This window comes from Oratosquilla oratoria, chromosome 33, assembly GCF_046742065.1.
Source record: "Oratosquilla oratoria isolate Oo_2021 chromosome 33, ASM4674206v1, whole genome shotgun sequence".
NCBI classification, from domain to species: domain Eukaryota; kingdom Metazoa; phylum Arthropoda; class Malacostraca; order Stomatopoda; family Squillidae; genus Oratosquilla; species Oratosquilla oratoria.
Window position 1 is genome coordinate 3332725 of NC_134809.1, and position 20189 is coordinate 3352913.

The 20189-nt window shown below is 40.9% G+C and overlaps 1 protein-coding gene across 4 annotated transcripts in view; it reads right to left on the reverse strand.

Moving 5' to 3' along the window:
• Positions 1-20189, reverse strand: part of HERC2 (E3 ubiquitin-protein ligase HERC2) — a 133965-nt gene that overhangs the window by 34406 nt on the left and 79370 nt on the right. For all 4 annotated transcript variants that reach the window (XM_076172470.1, XM_076172471.1, XM_076172472.1 and 1 more), the window contains exons 43-58: positions 17675-17755; positions 17309-17582; positions 16709-16872; positions 15659-15853; positions 14806-14998; positions 14456-14596; positions 14267-14371; positions 12500-12702; positions 11591-11788; positions 11211-11366; positions 10645-10872; positions 8109-8270; positions 6698-6961; positions 6216-6425; positions 5867-6022; positions 5392-5617 (exon numbers count right to left, since the gene is read on the reverse strand). In XM_076172470.1, the coding sequence (XP_076028585.1) occupies positions 5392-5617; positions 5867-6022; positions 6216-6425; positions 6698-6961; positions 8109-8270; positions 10645-10872; positions 11211-11366; positions 11591-11788; positions 12500-12702; positions 14267-14371; positions 14456-14596; positions 14806-14998; positions 15659-15853; positions 16709-16872; positions 17309-17582; positions 17675-17755 (2956 nt within the window). The remainder of the gene's footprint in view (positions 1-5391; positions 5618-5866; positions 6023-6215; positions 6426-6697; positions 6962-8108; positions 8271-10644; positions 10873-11210; positions 11367-11590; positions 11789-12499; positions 12703-14266; positions 14372-14455; positions 14597-14805; positions 14999-15658; positions 15854-16708; positions 16873-17308; positions 17583-17674; positions 17756-20189) is intronic.

Below are 20189 nucleotides of genomic sequence, written 5' to 3' on the forward strand. Positions count from 1 at the left end.
GTTTTTTGGCTACCTCCCTTGTACGAGGGAAAAGGCCCTTGGTATATGTTTGTATGTGAGAGGAGAGGGTTGTAAATGTGGGCAAGGATAGGATGATGTGTACAAGGGTTAGGGGCTACAGTTAGTTGGCGGAAAGTTTGAAAGGCAAGAGGCTGGAGGAAGAGGAGTTTTTCACGTATATGGAGTCAGGACAGCCTCTTACAAACTCTTCATGCTGCGCAGATTGAAGTCCCTTGGTACACCATCACCAGATCTAAAGGGAGTCTACACCACCTTCGTACTCCCCACCCTCATGTACGCCTCCCCAGCCTGGTCATCATCACTCAACATCACACAGAGGAGCAAATTAGAGAAAGTACAAAGAAGAGCGTGCAGAATTAACTTGGGTAGTCAGCATGAGGGATACGAACACGCCCTCACCACCCTCAGCTTGCCAAGATTGTCCAACAAACACAGTGAGGCACTGAATAAGTTTGGACAGGACCTAATGCTACACCCATGTCACCGTCACTTCCTCCCACCTAACACCACAACCACCCTTCATAGACAGTCAGACAAAACTCATAATGCATAATCTCAAGCACTCATCTGCCTGTGGCCCTGATAACATAAGCAACATCCACCTAAAACACATTGGACCACAAGGTATACACGCACTCACAAACATTGCAAACTACAGCTATTCACACAACACTATACCCGACATCTGGAAGCATGGTAAAATAATCACCATTCCAAAACTGAACAAAGACCCAACAATCCCAACATCGCACCGCCCAATCACACTTCTCTGCACCCCCTCTAAAGTCATTGAACGCCTAATACTTAAACTTGTCACACCATATATTCCCCTTGCTGACTCACAACACGGTTTTAGGCCACTACACTCCACAAACACTCTTCTGACAAACCTCACACAAAGAATTTTAGATGGCATCAATTCAGATAGGCCCCACTACAGAACACTTCTTATAACATTGGACATTAGTAAAGCTTTTGATGCTATCCCCCGCCACAAACTAACAAATAAAATATATAACACAGACATGCACAATAACACCAAAAGATGGCTGGCCAATTATCTGGCAGGCAGGAATGCTCATGTGTCATATAATGGCCAATCATCGCACATCAGAAACATTAAGAACGGAGTACCACAGGGCTCAGTTCTATCCCCCACATTATTTAATCTATACATGCATGACTTACCCACACCAGACACCTCAGAAATACAAATCTCTTCCTACGCAGACGACATAACAATCACATGCACACATCGTAACACAGACAAAGCTGCAGAAATAATCCAGCCTTACCTTGACACACTCAACACATGGTTCATCACAAACAGACTCAAAATAGCTCCAACCAAATCTACAGCAACACTTCTCACCAACTGGACAAAAGAACACAAATACATACCTCATCTCTACATCAACAACACTCTAATACCACACACAAACACACCGAAAATTCTTGGTGTAACATACGATACATCCATGTCTTTCAAACAACACCTCACAAACATAAAAAACAAATGCACACCTAGACTTAACGCACTTAAGTCAATCACTGGAACAACATTTGGACAAAACAAAGAAACTAATATAACAATATACAAACAATGCATATGCTCAGTGATGAATTATGCGAGTCCTGCATGGGCTCCTAATCTCAGTGAGACACACCACAACACCCTTCAAATCATACAAAACAAAGCCCTAAAAACAATTACAGGCTGCACAAATACAACACCTACAGACCATTTACACCATGAAACAAAAGTCCTCAAAGTCAAGGTCCACCTCGACATGAGAGGCACACAAACACTTGCTGCAGCCACCACAAACACATCACACCCGCTACACTACATAGCAGAACACCCACACACACCAAGAAACATTAAAACTACACCCAAAGACCTTTATTATGCACAGATACTCTCTTCTCTTCCTCCACAACCACCAAATACCAGCCTCCGGAAACATATTCATAATCATATCACTCACCGCTCCATTAACACACTGAAAGACAACACACTGCTGCATGCCAGACCCCCTGATATCCACCCTTCTGAATCCTCTCTCCCACGAAAGGACAGAGTCCACTTGGCCAGACTGCGATGCGGTCACCACCCAGCACTTCTAAGCTACCAGAAGAGGCTGGACGACCGTGTTGTGAACAGCTGCCCAGGATGTAACACTTCACCCCATACCATACAACACATAATGGAAGACTGCATTATACACAATCATGCACGCAAACAACACAACATACACTCTATAAAGGATTTGTGGGAAAACCCAGTTTCGGCTGTGGCCTTCCTTGGGGAGACGGGACTGCTCGGACAGACAGTCTAGGGAACGACAACAACAACAACCACCCGCCATGCAACTCGGCATTCTAACAAAATCAAGCCCATCAGAGCGCCGAGGACTGACCGATACAAGAACAGTGCCATTCCATCCATTGTCCGCACAATAAACTCATAAATTTTAGACTAAGCATATCACTCACTCTTATAATTACTATATTACTCATAAAAGTGCTCAATTGTATTATTGTCTAGTTCCTCTTTACAAGGGAAAAGGGGACAAGTGTGAATGTAGTAGTTTCAGAGGGATTAGCCTGTTGAGTGTAGTAGGGAAGGCTTATGGGAGGATCTTAATTGAGAGGATTAGGAGAGGAACAGAGGGAGTAATTGGTGAGGAACAGTGTGGATTTAGGACGGGTAGAGGTTGTGTAGATCAGATCTTTGTGGTAAGACAGATATGTGAGAAAGCTATAGGAAAGGGGAAGGATGTTTTTAGGGCTTTCATGGATCTGGAAAAGGCTTATGATAGGGTAGACAGAAAGGCACTGTGGGAGGTTATGCAGATTTATGGGATAGGAGGAAAGCTTTTGGGAGCTGTCAAGAGTTTTTATGAGAGTAGTAGAGCATGTGTTAGGATTAGAAATGGAGAGAGTGAGTGGTTTGAAGTAAAGGTGGGACTTCGTCAAGGATGCGTTATGTCGCCCTGGCTGTTCAACTTATACATGGATGGGGTAGTGCGAGAGGTGAATGCTAGGGTAGTGAGTCAGGGATTGGAGATGGTTAAAGAAAATGGAGAAAAGTGGGAGGTGAGCCAGCTGTTGTTTGCGGACAACACTGCGCTTGTGGCAGGGTCAGAGGAGGGATTGAGGAAGCTGGTGGCAGAGTTTGGGAGAGTATGTGATAGAAGAAAGCTAAAGATAAATGTGGGTAAAAGTAAGGTGATGAGATGTACAAGGGGTGAAAGTGGCAGTAGACTGGAAGTGAACATTAAGGGAGAGCGACTGGAGGAAGTGGATAGTTTTAGATACTTGGGTGCAAGTGTAGCAGGAAAAGGTGGAGTGAAGGTGGAGGTAGAATGTAGATTGAGAGAAGCGAGTAAATGCCTTGGTGGATTAAAGAGTGTAATGAGGAATAGACATTTGGGAATGGATGCGAAGAGGAGACTGTATGAAGGAGTGATTGTGCCAACAGCACTGTATGGGGCAGAAACGTGGAACATAAGAGAAGAAGAGAGAAGGAGTTTGAATGTGTTTGAGATGAGGTGTCTGAGAAGTATGGTGGGGGTTACTAGGCTAGATAGAGTGAGAAATGAGGAGGTGAGGAGGAGAACAGGGGTGAAAAAGGATTTGGGAGATAGGGTTGATGAAAGAATATTAGGATGGTTTGGACACATGGAAAGAATGAGTGAAGAAAGACTAGTAAAAGAGGTATGGAAGGCAGATGTGGAGGGAGTGAACATGAGGGGACGTCCTAGGATGAGGTGGATGGATGGGGTGAAGGGGGCTTTGGGGAAGAGGGGAATGTCTGTTGAGGAAGGAAGGTGTCTGTTGAGGAAGGAAGGGAGAGGACGGAAGACAGAGGTGAGTGGAGAATGGTTGTATATGGATGATGTTGTGACTGCATGAGGAGGAATGGGCGGGGAAGTGGGGGGTGGGGTAGTATGTGTGAGTAAATTTTGACGCAGCCCGAAGGGATTTCTCCCCGTCCTCGCCTTATATGCAAAGGGGGACGGAGAGGGGGGGTCGCCGATTAAATGAAGCGGCCTCGCTGTGGATGTACTGTGTCTTGCGACACTGCTTCTGACCCAGGGCGGTGGGCAGGGTGCAGGGATGACCCGTCATCCAGGAGGTGCTCAGATGAGAGGAAGGGTGGGAGGGGTGTGGAGTGTATTTAGGGATGAAATGGGTGGGAGTGTTTTTATGCCTTTCCCTTTTTGGCTACCTCCCTTGGAAGGGGGAAAAAGCCTTGGTATATGTATGTATGTATTATTATTACATGTAGCAGAGAATGGAGGAGTAAGAGTGGAGGTGAAGTGAAGATTAGGGGAAGCAAGTAAATGTTTAGGGGGAGTGAAAAGTGTCACGAGAGGTAGGTGTCTAGGGTGAATAGGGTAAACAGGGTGAGAGGACTGTCCTAAGGGGATGTCCCTTCATCCATAAGGAGCTAAGATGGAAAGGACAACAGATGGACTTTTGGATGAGTATGGGATAGGTGAACGGTAGACAGTAGCTTTTAATAAGCCACACCCCTTAGGGGGAAAGGACCTTTTGGTGTTTATTATTTTATGATCTATTTTGCAAAGTCCTTTATGTGAATTCTGTTCAGCTCATCAGATGCCCTCTGAAGAGGATAAAAAATTAAGGGGGAAACCGAAAAAAAAACTAAACATGCAGTAGAGAGATGTTAACGCGGTCACTACTGCGAAGAGAATGGTTATAGTGTGCGAGACTTGTGGTGGAGGGCAAGGGCCCCCCCCCTTGCCCCAATGGGGCCCCTTACTGAGGATAAGTGTTGCCCAGACCCAGAGTGAGGATTTTAATTTCGCAGTAGAAATATTCGCGCTACGCGAGAGTATCCTAGTGTAAGGAGTACCGAAGAGTTTGTATTCTTCGGAACAACTTAATTTCTTGAGAAGTTATAAACATATACAGTGGAACTTTGACATAAGAGTTTAATTTGTTCTGTGACAGAGATCATAACTTGAATTACTTGTATGCTGAATCAATTTTACTCACTGAAATGAAGTGAAATGCCAAAAATCTGTTCCATTAATGGTCTTTGCACTTGCTAATGTGTATGTCTGCCTACCCATTGAGTGAGACATGGGATGCTGACCAGATGCTAAAGCATTCACTGTGGCGTTTGCTAAGGCAAATAGTGGTGGGTATCTAAGCCAACTCATGACCCAAATTTTTGCTTGCAACTCAAAGCAAAAAATCAGCTTAGAGACAGTTCATACTACGAAATACTCAAAAGTTGGGACACTTGTAAGTCAGGGTTCCACTACATATTTTTTTCTCTACTTTCTTCCATAGCCAAATATTTTGCCATTTAAACACTAAAGAACATCAACTAACCAAGGGCATGGGCTCCAAGAGGGTCTTTGGTGGTGGTAAACATGACGGGCTCGGTGGCAGCTGGCAAAGGAGGATCTGGCGTTGTCCATGCAACACTGTGTGAAGAGCCACAGGCAACACGTGCAACGTGAACTCCTTCCAAACCTCCAACTAGAGCAGGTCTTCTATTAACTATTGTTGTACCATTACCTTGTTGGCCATGATCATTGTCTCCCCAGGCATACACCTACGTAAGGACAAACATTAACTTTCATTTACTGTTTTTCATGTCTTGTTAATCTTAATCACAATATTAATCTACAATGAATTTTATATATTCCTGAGTAGCCAATTATTTAGATCTGAACCATTTTCATTATACTGATACAAAGGTAACCCAATTCTCATTTTGTATAGTAACAGCAAACAAAATACAAATTCTAAGCTATAAACAAAACAAATTAACACATCTTTCACAATAAGAATGTATTCTTACCTGTCCACTATCTGTAACAGCAAGGCAATGTAGAGCTCCAACTGCCACATGGACTACCTTTTTCCCTCGTAAACCTTCAACCATGGTGGGTCTTCTTACATGCTGATCAGTACCGTGACCAAGGCGGAAGTAGTCCCCTTTACCCCAAGTCCACACCTGTGCAATACAAGACCATAATATAGTCCACCCTAAAGATGAAGACCTCAGAAAATACTATACTTATTGTCTAGGGATTATCAGGATATCATCAAGGAGAAAAATGCTGGCTGAGGGGAGAAATATATATATATATATAAACTTTAATATGTAAAAATTCATAACACTTTCTTCAACTGCATTCATACGTTACCTGACCACTCTTGGTAAGAGTCAGCGAAAACTGTGCTCCACATTCAATCTGACAGACGCCTAAGCCATTGAGTCGTTCAATGTTCTGAGGTAGCGTGCATCCTTCAGACCCTCCACGGCCCAGTTTACCAAAGTCCCCATCACCCCAAGAGAAGACACAACCTTGAGCACTCAGGGCCAATGTCTGTGCATCACGACTGCCACATGCAACCTAAGATTGGAGTGAATGTACATTTTTATTTTCAATCAGGATTTTTTTTTTTTTTTAATTACTACAACTCTGTGGCACGAGTCACAAATTTGGTTTTAATTAACACCATAACACCTGTCAGATTTAATCAGTTGAAACACTCTTCAGTCTAAGGTACCACCTTCCAAATGACTACAATTGTCTTGCATTAGTATGAAAAATATATATATATATAAAAATAAATAAATTAACATATATATCTACTCAAATACAAAAAGTTGCCAAATCCCTACCTGTACAACTCTATGACCAGCAAGTGCTTTAACTGCTTTGGGCTTCAACTGAGTGGTGGTATCTCCATGGCCAAGTCTTCCATATTCACCAAGACCCCACGTGAAGAGCTCTCCACTTGATGTGATGGCAGCACTGTGAGAACTTCCACACGCAACATCTCGAACTCTCTTAGACTTTAGAATTTCAATGAGCTTGGGTTTGTCGTAACTATTACGATTGCCATGACCTAGCTTACCATCTTCACCTTCACCCCATGAAAATACCTAGAAAAAAGAACAATTAACTTGATATGTATATATAGTTATACTTCCCTTTTGAGAAAAAAATAATACACGAATACATACATATACCCACAAGTTTTCCCCCATACAAGGGAGGTAGCCAGTCAAAGGCATAAATCCACTCCCACCCATTTCATCCCCACATACTCCATTCCCATTCACCATCCCTCCCTTCCTCTTTTTTTTCTTAGCTCCTCCAGGATGACGGGTCATCCCTGCATCTCACCCACAAATAATAAATAAATTATCTATTCTAATTAACTGTTGCCTCAAGTTTCATTAAGGGAAGACCTCTTGGATCCTCTCACAGGTTTCTCTGGAAAGACATTTTAGACTGTTGTTTGTGTTGAATTTATGTGGGACTGTTACTACATCACTGGCTGCTAGTGGTGGAGTAGGGGAGCAGCTGCCAATTGCCAGCTCCCGATGTGTGAAAAAACATAAGAAATAGAGTTTCAGTTGACAATAAGTAATCTCAGGCCAGTTTGGAGACCAAGTGTCAGCCCCTCAGGGCTGCACCTCCTGATAGAGATGAGGGGTGTTGATGGGTTTTGAAAATGGGCAGTTGGTTAGTGATGGTCTTGCAAGATTGAGAGTGGAACCGTTTGCTTTCAAATCCTGTCAACCCCTTCACTTCCACCAGGAGGAGCTCTGAAGGGTTGACTTTCAATCTCTGGATTGGGCCCAAGGTCTCCTTCCATCAACCTCAACTGTATTTCTTGTACCTTTTCACACAAACAGAGTTAACAAATGACAAGTGCTCCCCTCCTCCTACCACTTTCAGCTGGTGACATAGATAAGTCCCACACCAATACAAAACAGACGACAGAGCAAATTTTCTTCCCACAGATCTCTGAGGGAGGGCCCAAGGACTTGTGCAAAGTGTTGTGGAACTCTGGGCTTTCCACTCAATGAAAAGGCAACAATTATCTTTAATATTCATAAGAAACAATACAATAGAAAATACCATTCCCATCCCTTATCTTATGCACTCTGCATATTCTCCCTAAATTATTTTTTCTTTAATAATAAACAGCACATCAAAAGCTCTGAAGCATCACAAAAGCTTTGTAAATAAAACACATACAAGAGATTATACGAGATTTCTAAAACAAATATCAAAACTTACCTTCCCATCAACAGTGAGTGCCAATGCATGTCTGCCCCCAGAGTGAACAGCGACCTTCTTGACAACATACTGAGACAGGGCCGTGATCTGCCGTGGCACCGGAACATTGCCACAATGTCCCAGCCCTAACCTACCGCCAGTGCCTTCCCCGCATGCATACACCTGCAAAAAGAATTTACATAATCCAGCTGTGTTTCAAATTGAAACCTCTAAAATCCCCCCAAAATTCTCTTAATTTCTTCAATATGGTGTTTAACCCATTTCATATGATGACGTCTATGTAGGCATCACGAGGCATGAGTGGGTACATGAGGATCCTGGTGTCAGGGTCTTTATTATATCTATCTTATAGTTGTAGCTGAGTGACCCTCATATTCTGTGAACTGGCCTGACCATATTTTCTGTGGTTATTAATATTCAGAGTGAAAGAGAATGAGTAATACAGCAGTGACTTTATATTTTATAAAACGAGTATTGTAAGGCATCATATCAGGCAGCTGATGCTGCCCACGAAAATTTGACTCATATTGAAGAGGTTAATCTTGTATATTTTTTATGAATGTTGTATCATTCCCATGGGTCTCCTGCAAGAGAGACCTGGAGCAACAAACTGACGGACTCTATTTATCAAAACCTGAATGGGTTAAAACTACCTCAATCTACCCTTTTATCCAAGGGATGTTAAAGTAAATATCTTATTTTGCTTAACATCAGGAAATTTCATTAATCTATGAAATCTCTTCACCGAACAAGTTACAGATAGCAATTACTGTATTGGTATTTTCTCAGTTACAATCACTAGCCTATTATTTCTTGTTAGAAGTAAAGGTCTATTCACATACTTAATACATGATCATTTCAAGTCTAACCACATGGGAAAAAAGTCTTAACATTAATCATAAACCTGAAGCATAGTAAAATGCTATGTCAGCATTTTCTAAATTGGATTTTGGTGAAGTCAATATTCATTGGAGGAGGAAGAGGAAGAAGAGGAAGAAGAGGAGGATATATATATATATATATATATATTATATGTATATATATATATATATACATATATATGTATATACATATATATGTATACATATATATGTATATATATATATATACATATATATGTATATACATATATATGTATACATATATATGTATACATATATGTATACACATATATGTATATATGTATACATATATATACACATATATGTATATGTATATGTATACATATATATGTATATATATATGTATACATATATATGTATATATATATATGTATACATATATATGTATATATATACAGTCGTACCTCGGTACTCGACCATAATCCGTTCTGAGGTGGTGGTCGAGCACCGATTTGTTCGAACACTGAAACCAATTTTCCCCTTATCACTGTCTTTCTTTGGACCCATTATTAAGGGCTAGAGCAACACGAAAAAGTTTAAATCTGGGAAGAAATACTCGAACAAACTGCGTACGTCTTACTCCGCTGGCGGTCTGAGTCGAACTGACGCTTACCCGCTGTTCGAGCTAGTCGAGTACCGAAAATCTGTTCGAGGTCCGATGCATTTTCTACTCGAATTTTTTGGTCGAGCACCGATTTGGTCGAGTATAGAGGCGGTCGAGTACCGAGGTACGACTGTATGTATATATATATATGTATATATATGTATATATATATAGATAGACAGAAAGAGAGGGATATAGAGTGGAGAGAGAGATATATATAGAGAGAGACAGGAGGGAAAGGGAGAGATAGATAGATAGAGAGACAAGAGGGAAAGGGAGAGATAGATAGATAGAGAGAGATAGATAGATAGAGAGAGATAGATAGATAGAGAGAGAGAGAGTGGAGAGAGACAGGAGGGAGAGAGAGAGAGACAGGAGGGAGAGAGAGAGAGACAGGAGGGAGAGGGAGAGAGAGAGAGGCAGGAGGGAGAGGGAGAGAGAGAGAGACAGGAGGGAGAGAGAGAGAGACAGGAGGGAGAGAGAGAGAGAGAGAGAGACAGGAGGGAGAGGGAGAGAGAGAGAGAGACAGGAGGGAGAGGGAGAGAGAGACAGGAGGGAGAGGGAGAGAGAGACAGGAGGGAGAGGGAGAGAGAGACAGGAGGGAGAGGGAGAGAGAGACAGGAGGGAGAGGGAGAGAGAGACAGGAGGGGGGGAGAGAGAGAGACAGGAGGGGGGGAGAGAGAGAGACAGGAGGGAGGGAGAGAGAGAGACAGGAGGGAGGGGGAGAGAGAGACAGGAGGGAGGGGGAGAGAGAGACAGGAGGGGGGAGAGAGAGAGAGAAGAGAGAGGAGAGAGAGACAGAGAGAGAGAGGGGGAGGGAGGGTGAAAGGGAGAGAGGGAGAGGGAGAGGGGGAGAGGGAGAGAGGGGGGGAAGGAGGGAGACACTGCTTGCAATGTATGACTAAGGACTGAAGGCAATGTTCTAGTGACACAAATAGGAACAATGGCAAGTTACATCAATAGGATCCAGATACTCTGAAATCCAGTGATTTCCCTCCAACTGTACAACACAAGAAAGAGCTTCATTTACCTTCCCTTCTTGTGAGACCACAAAGAGCGACTTTGAACCACCAGCAACATGAATGGGTCTCAAACTGCTCAAGGTTTCTGAGAGCACTGGCATCTTAACCTTTGAGCCTTTCAAGCCTCCCAGCTGGTCTTTGTCGTTCAAGCCCCACACGAAGACACGAGGTTCACCTTCAAATCTTTCCAGTGCAGCCGAGGATATGCTTTTGTGACTCATTTCTGTTGCATCATCCTGCAAAAGGAAACAGTACATCCAAATAATGCATGACTACAATACAGGAACAATAAGTAACTAACACACATTCATATATAGAGCAAAGGCTTTTTCCCCCTTACAAGGGAGGTAGCCAAAAAACAAAGGCATAAAAACCACTCCCACGCAAAGAACAAAGAAAAATAAATACAAAACCCCAATGGGTTTGCGTAAAATAAAAAAGTTGTTATTGCATGACAGACACTGGGTTACTCTCACAAGTGATGATAGGTGTTGATGCTGCATATAAAACATCAATAATCATAATACCAAATGTAGTGATAATAACAGTAAACAATTGCTTTGGTAGAACATACTTCTGCATCTTCGTTGTCTGATGCCAAGAAAGAAACAGCAACAGAGGGATCGCCATACTGTTCCAACATCTTCCCAGTTACAGCCAGACCATGTACTCTGCAGTCAATGCCTCCACTTTTACATTGTTTGATATCGATTGATATAAACTTCATGTACTGTAAAAAAAAAAAAAAGAAAAAAAAAAAAAAGTAAGAAAGATGCATACATAAATGTTTAAATTTCTCTTATAAGGAGGATGACTGTCAATTTTTTTTCGAGGGAAAAAAAAAGTGTGTGTGTAACTAATTATATTATGAGAATTTAAGAGTATACATTTCTTTGATAGTTTGTATAATCTAAAGAAAACTGCTATCGTAGTTATAAAGAACAAAAATCTCACCTCTTTCATGCCTCGTAGTAACGTTACCCAGGTATCTGGTGGGTTGATCCTCACTGTTGCCAGTTCCCGCATCTTTGATATAGAGTCCCCTCCACTGACCACCAAAAGAGATGGCATATACGAGCTGTCAGCTGGGTCCACTAACATTCGCAGACACTCGATTACTATATTGGGCTGCATTTCAAGTCGTATCCAATGCTTGAGAGAAAATTAAAGAACATGCTTAGATCATAACCTGTTCCTTGTACACTTCCTCTATCACCAATTCTACAAACACCTGAAATACTACCTTTACTATTGTCAGTTCTCTATCAGTACACATCTCAAACATTTTCTCTCTGCTATAGTTCCTTCTTGTCAATCCTGCAGCTCCCTACCATTCTTACTGGCTCATTTCTTCTACCATTAAAAATATATTCACATTTCTTCCAAAACTCTACACACTCTTTAACAGCAATCCAAAACACTTCCCCCTCCTCACATCCTGGGTCATATAATTCCATATCTCCCATCCCAATTTCACCTCTTTCCAAATCATCCTTGATGAAGCTTCTCTCCATTTTAAGATCCACTTACCCATCTCGTCACTTTCCATCAGTGCCACTCCTTCCCTTGTTCAGCCCCTTTCTACTCATGACAACCTACCCATTACACTCTGAAACTCACTCTTCCCTTTCAGTTTATTTCACTCACTGCTAACACATCCACATTTCTTTTCACAAATATACTACCAATCTCTTCTCTTTTACTCTCCTCTGTACCACATCTACATATTTAATAACCCAATAACAAGGGTTCTGATTAGAGTCCAAACCAACTCAAAACAGGTTAAATTAAAGTGCGACATGTCACGAAGACATACAAACCTTTACTGATAAATCTAAATTGCGATAAAAATATATTACATACCTTTCCTTCATGACCACAGCTTTGCCAATAGCTTCCTGTGGCATCAATAAGACGATGGGCCCAGTTCTCTCGTGAAGATACACTAAGGTTTCTTACACATCTGTACCAGTCTTCAATGGCTCCATCTAAACCGTAGCCACCATAAGGGGAGGAATCCTTTTTACGATATCGTCCTGGTCGTCCTGCATAAACAGCTGGACTTCCTAAAGTTTGTGTAAATACAATACAATGTAAAACATTTTGCCATTTTACTGGTAAAATTTAATTTTCACATAAATTTCACATCTGCTCTCCTTTTTGCCTCCTTTGTCTTATGTTTTACTTCTCTTTTCTTTGTACCTTTCATATGATTTCCTTGTCCTATTTTGTAACCAATCTGTGAATGCTCATTCCTTCTCTTCTACAACCTTCTTTGCTTCATCATTCCACCACTCACTACCCTCCCTTGTGTTTCCTCCCATCCTCCTTGTTCCACACACTATCTTTGCACACCTTGTGACTCTCTCCTTGAAACATCCCCATTCCTCTTCCATTCCTACTTCTACTCTATCCTTCACTCCCTCCTACTCCTCTCACAGCTTTTTCTTGTACTCCTCCTTTTCTTTCTCATTTAAGCAGCTTACTCTAAACACCTCCCTATCTTCTGTCCTCTTCCTCTTTCTCCATCTATCCTCCACTCTCAACTTACCTTCCACCTAAAAATGATCTGATATTCCCCCGTCTCTCCCCTTAGAACACGTACATCCTTGACTCTTCCTACTCTTCTCCTGGTTACCACTATATAGTCCATTAACCCCTTCGTTACCGACCCGTCAACCTTACGTAAACAAACGTTTCAAACCGTCCCACGAATGGCTGGAGCCTTATGTTTGTAAACACAGACACTTGCCACCACGTGGGTGGAGATAACCCAGAAACCGAGGCCTTGAGAGCCCTCAATACACACAGCTTATAACTGTGACACGTGCGTGTCACGGGGAGCATGCTCAGTTCCTGGCGGGTGCACTCAGCTGTGACACGCAGGTGTTACAAAACACACATTCGGTACTCATGGGGTTAAAGCCCTATGTATGTATTAATTGCACAGCACTATGAAGCCAGTGCTTTATGGAGTGTTCTTGAGTGTCCCTATGGACTAGAGCCACACATAATTTTGTCTATGTTAACCCCTTTGATACGATGACACCTACGTAGGCGTCATGAGGAGCAAGTGAGTACACGAGGATGCCGATGTCGGTGTCTTGATTATATATATTGTAGTTGTACCTGCATGACCCCTATACTCTGTAAATTGGCTTCATCATATTTTCTATGGTTATCAAAATTCACAGGTGAAAGAAAATGAGCAAGACAGCAGTAACTTTATTTTTTTTAATGCGAGTATTATGACGCAACATCGCATGTCTGGCAGCTAATGCTGCCTGTGAGATTTTGGCCCGTATTGAAGGGGTTAAAGAAAATCACTACTCCTAGAGGAATGATGCTACTTTTCAACTGCAACTATCCCTCCATTATGCTGTTCCTGTTTAAAACTGTTCTGTACCACTTTTTGAGTATTTCTATTTTCACCTCTGTCCTATATGGTAGGGGAAAGAAAAAATTCTACAACCAAGTTTACCATGCAGATCGTAAAAGGCAGCTAAAGTGGGGCAGAGTGATGGGACTAGGTATCCTGCTCTATGTAACCCTATCCTATGAGAAGTCCATTCAAGTAAGTTGTTAAACTGAATCATAAACATAAAACTACACCCTAAAAGAACACCTTACCTGGCTCAGCTATTCTATTAAAGAGATGACGATGATTTCTCTTGTTCCGATAGCAATCATCACAGTAGTCAAAGTTATCACAAACTTTACACTTGAAGCGTGCTCCTGGAATTAGATGTGACATTTTAATACCACACTGCAACAAAAATAAATCATTTAAACAATAAATCTGTCCAAGCCTTTGCTTACCAATGATGGGAGATGCAGAGCATCCATCACAAGTGACGTTGTAGTGGCAGGATGGTACAATTTCCATTTCCGACATAAGACCCTGCCAATTGGGCTGTTGTGGGAAGTCCACTGTGATGTCTTGTCCATTACTACTAACACCTAGAAGCAGATATCAATCAATAAAAAGCAATATTCTTTTAACTATATATAAATACCAAAAGTCCTTTTCCCCCTTATAAAGAAGTCAGCCAAATTAAATTACACACCTACTACATACTGTGCAAGGGTGGAAACACTTTAATGAAGGAATTTGCAAGTTCAGCTTTGAAAGCAACAGAAGAGGTACTTGTGCAGAATATTTCACTTACTTGTGACAATACCAATGCTGCAGTGTGTGACTGACCCCCACTTATATTTAGGAGTCGCCACAGTGGGCTTGACACGCACTCTGTCACCAGTTCGTATCAATCCCATTGGTTGTAAAGGTGGTGGAGTTTGGTCCAGTAACTCAATGTGAATATACCGTACCCAGTAAGTTCCACCTTTTCTCTGCCAGTCAACCTGTATATATAATATTCAAAGTAAATTTTCCTTCTTTCTCCACTTATAAATTAGTATGAATAAAGCAATTTCTCCTTTTCATATTAATTAGTTTAAAGTGACCAATTTTTCCCTTTTTTTCTCTTAATAAATGAATCTAACTTAAAGAAAAAAAAACATTAACATACATCACTCTCATGGGAAGTTTTACACATGATTTTCCCTGTTTAAATATTTAACTTCTTTCTGACTGATATCATACAATTTTGTTGGTATGGGAAGGTGATCTCAACCAAATAAACAATTAATATTAATTTGTCTAATATTTCACTGGATATTGATCATCTGGTTTCAATGAATCGTGTTGCCCGTCAAAAAACACCAATTGTCTATGATGAACACCTAATACTACATGGTCTTACACTTGCTCACTCCAGACAACACAAAACCTCTTCACTGACTAACTTCTGGGTTGAACTGGTGGCAGTGGCCAGATTCCTGGGGGTTACAGGACTTGCAAAAGAGAACTAGGGCAAGTGATGGATTGATTCACTTTAATTAACCCTTAACATGATTACAGCAATTCAACTGTTTGGCTATGTTTATGCATTTATTTCAAGTGAGGTAGTATCCTACGGTCAATCACGGTATAACTAATCCAAAGTCAACAACACAGTTTACCTGAACATTCAAGTTGTGAAGAGAGTCTCGGTCAACCCGGATAACTCTTCCAATGTCGCCCTCGTGTACCTCTTCATAGGTTCTGCAGCAGCGCACAGTCATGCCTGGAGCAATGTTGTCACTCACGTACATTGCATAGTCATCATTACTTGCAAAGTCTACTCGTTTTCTGAATGTTTCCAGAACTGGTGATGCCTGAGGTATATTTGCATACTGAATTAGTGAACTTAAGTACAACAATCAGGAGCAAAACAATTAATTACACATCACAATCTATTACCAATGAAAGTATAAAACCTCTGTTGAGCTCAGTGAATTCTTTTTTAATGAAAAATTGACAAAAGTATATTTTATGGGACCAATGGCAGTCCCCTGCAAATGGCAGTTGTATTCATGGTATTGTACAGTGGCAGAAAAGAAAAGTTTGAGTGTGTTAGAGATGAAGTGCTTGAAAAGTACAACAAATGTTACAAAAATGTACCGAGTGATGAATGTGGAAGTGAGGCAAAGAATGGGGGTGGAAAGAGTTATTCAACAAGCCAGATGAAAGATTACTGAAATGGTTTGGATATAGGGAAAGACTGAACAAGAAAGTCCAGTGGATGGAGTCAATTTGAGAGAAAGACTAAGAATGAGGTGGATGGATAAGGTGGTGGGGGTTTTGGACACACTTGGAATGTCTGTTGAGCAGGAAGGTCAATCATTTGATTGCTCCCAGGTCTATCTTGTAGGAGACCCACAGTCCCCAGGGAGGGGGAGGGGGAGGGGGAGGGGGGAGGGGGAGGGGGAAGGGGGAGGGGGAGGAGGAGGAAGAAAAATAATACTAATAATATATAGAGAGGAAGGGTGGGAGGGGTGTGGAGGATATTTAGGAATGAAATGGGTGGGAGTGTTTTTATGCCTTTCCCTTTTTGGCTACCTCCCTTGGAAGGGGGAAAAAGCCTTGGTATATGTATGTATGTATGTATGTATGTAATAATATATAGATTAAATCACATGAATTCCCTGCCAATACTTGTGACCCAATACAAGAGTGCTAATGATAATTACATCAAGTACTGGAGGATCATCATTGAACTCATCTGTCAGTGAATCAGCATCAGAGTCAAGAGCTTCTGGTGCTGTGTCTGAATCAGAGAAGGCCATATCACCATTCTCAATCAGCCAAACCACCAATGACTCTGGGCTTGGTTGTGCTTCACAGCCGGATCTTCCTGCAACAATTTCAATACAAAATATTTAGTTGTAGTTCAGAAACACATTCATTGCAAAATAGGGTACTGCATATTAAAAAAATACTATTCTATATATCCCACGTCATACATAAATGTAAAACAAAACTGAAGTCCTACTCCAGTGAATCAACTCCTAGTACCAACTATAACATTATATAAGATGGGACTGCTCAACCAGACAGTGTAAGGAATGACAACAGCAGCTATAAGTAAACATTACCTAGGTACTTTAAGCACTATATATAATTAAAAAAAAAAAAAAACTATATTCTCCTCTAAACTGACATATTCAATGAAAAGGAATTGAAACTATGACGTTATGTGAAATATGAAGAGTAACTTCAAGGTAAACAAATCTATACGAGGATGTGCGGCATAAATTAAAAACCACAATACCAACAGTTTTGACACTTACTCATAACTTTAATAGCATGTTCAACACATGTCCTGGAGAAACCCATCTCCATCAATTGTATTATAAGTGGAGAGGGTGAAGGAGCTCTTGGACGTTTTGGTCGAGTCTGTCTTGGGCGGGGTGTGGATAAAGGTGGCCTCGGAGATGCTGGTGGTGGCAAGCCAATGGAGTTGTCACTTAGAGGCGTGGAAAGGTCATCATTGGTGCATGGGGAGTTTGGTGCTGGCTGAGATATCTCTGCAGTCAAGTTCTCACACAACGTTAATGCTGCGGCCTAAGATACAAAAGGAAATTTATTATTATTTTTCCTATGTATATGATTATGTGCCATAGTATGCACAATATCTACATTTGTTTATCAATTACCTCTAGTTGTTCTCTACTGTATGAAGCCTTCACTGGAGATGGTGGAGTTGAAGCCCCAATGAGTCTCTGAACAAGCAGTATCTAAGAAATTATAAAATCACGTATTAGTTCATGTATTAGCTCCTGAGTAACTAACTTTAAAGCTTCTGCCAATCACAATTTCTTATATAAAAGGTAATATACACTGGTTTTCATCTATCATGACCAAATATCTATGTATAAATCTTTTTCCTTAAATGAAGTATTAGCAATCAGCAATATGCCAGTCTACTGCATGAGAGAACTAGGCAACACTGATCAATTTCCTTTTAACCCCTTCGTTACCGACCCGTCAACCTTACGTAAACAACCGTTTCAAACCGTCCCATAAATGGCTGGCGCCTTATGTTTGTAAACACAGACACTTGCCGCCACGTGGGTAGAAATAACCCAGAAACCGAGGCCTTGAGAGCCCTCAATACACACAGCTTATAACTGTGACATGTGCATGTCACGGGGAGCACGCTCGGTTCCTTGCGGGTGCACTCAGCCGTGACACACAGGTGTCACAAAACACACATCCGGTGCTCAAGGGGTTAATACACATTCTAAGGACATCCTTTCCACTTCCATTCCTTCCATCCATACAACATTTCCCAATTACACCATCCATTGGCTAAATTCAAGCATTCAAATCACCCATCACTATATTCACACATTCATTCCAAAGCTCTCTATGCACTTAAACCCTTCCAAAACTTCTTTCCTGTTCCTTTCTCTCACTAGGGACCAACAACGAGTATCCCCAAATGGTGGTCATGCAAAATGGACACTGGAGACTTGTTTCCTTGCTGGCCATCTTCAAAACCCATCAACATCCTGTTTCCAGACCAAACTCAAAATCTCTAGCAACTTCAATACTATTTACTCCATCTTTTCATATAAAGAGAGCTGACAACCAGAAACTGCTCTCCTACTACTACTATAAGCCTGTATTTACCTAGTCGTATTATACGTGAAGGGGAGCTATGCTCATGGTGACCTGTCTTTGTATCTCGCAACACCTAGTTTGTTCTTAAATTCATGTATGGTGTTTGCACACAGTATTGTTTCATCCAATTTGTTCCCAGTGTCTACCACTGTGTGGAAAGCTTTTTATTCTGATCTTTTTGACAAAGAATGTGTGATCTGCCCTATATTAAAATATGTAGTACCAGTGAGGTCTCAACACTATTTACCCTTTCACTTATCTCTATCTTCTCTTCCTTTATTCCTATAGCTGGTTTCTTTGGGGGCAATAGATTGATTAATACCAGTATAATCATAATGACTCTTCTGGTCACCCATACACATGATCATTCACCAACAATCACTACTCTTCCTCAGCTTTCTACTCAAGATACTGACAATACTTCCAAATTTTCTCTTTCATTTTCTTTTATTCAAAGTTAATACATCCAACTGTCTTCTCATAAACATACTACTACTCATTTTTTACTCTCACTCATTCCATAACATCAAACCCAATGGGGTTCTGTAAAAATTGTCCTCTTGGAACCTCCTTTTTTGCCTCAACTTTTTACTGAAGACAAACACAAAAAGAGGGAGTCTCAGTCCCTTTACTCTACCCTATTAAATTGATTTATATGACATACAAGGGAATGTGTGGCAGTATTCTAGTCCCCCCGACAGAAACACTTCCATTTTTAATATTTGATTTATGAACAGTTACAAGCAACTCCTATAAATGCTACCACCAACTCTTTTGAACACATTCTCATACATGAATAAACCAGCTAGTTCAACAAAGGGCACATTGTAATAACAAGAAGAAGCGGTTTAACTTGAGAGGGAGGAACCCAGTTCATCCTACATTACCATTTTGCTTTATACAGATGCTCCCCTACTTACATTCATTCGTTTTACGTTTGAACTAACTAAAAAAATATTGTAAAAAAAAAAAAAAAAAAATTGAGTGAATTTTTTAGTTTAGCGCGCTCTCCGTAGTTCAAACGATACTTGCGCATGATGCTGCGTCCATTGTTTACATTTCACAAATGATAAACTGATAATGCCTAGCCTTATCCTCATCCTCCTCCCCCTCCTCTTTTACCATCTCAATTTATGTTGCTTGAATTTAATTTAATTGAAATTAATGTTATTATTTTACAATGTTATGTGTATAATTAATGATTTAGGGGTGTTTTATAAGATACGGTAATAGAATTTACGGATGTATAGTACAGTAACAACTTACGTTCATTTTCAACTTAAGTTCGGCCTTTTGGTATGTAACTAAAATGTAAGTTGAGGAACGTCTGTATACATCAATTATTATACATATCTTTCCAACAAAAGTGCAGTTTATGGAGTATATCCACTAGATGTGCTGGTATTTATAAGACTAAACTACAATAGGAAAGGAAACTGCTGGACAGGGCTCACCAAAGTGCTGTGTTGGTTTACATATAGAAAAAAATATATATATTAAGGAGTGAAATGGATGTAGTGAGAGCATGAGAGATGGATGGATAGG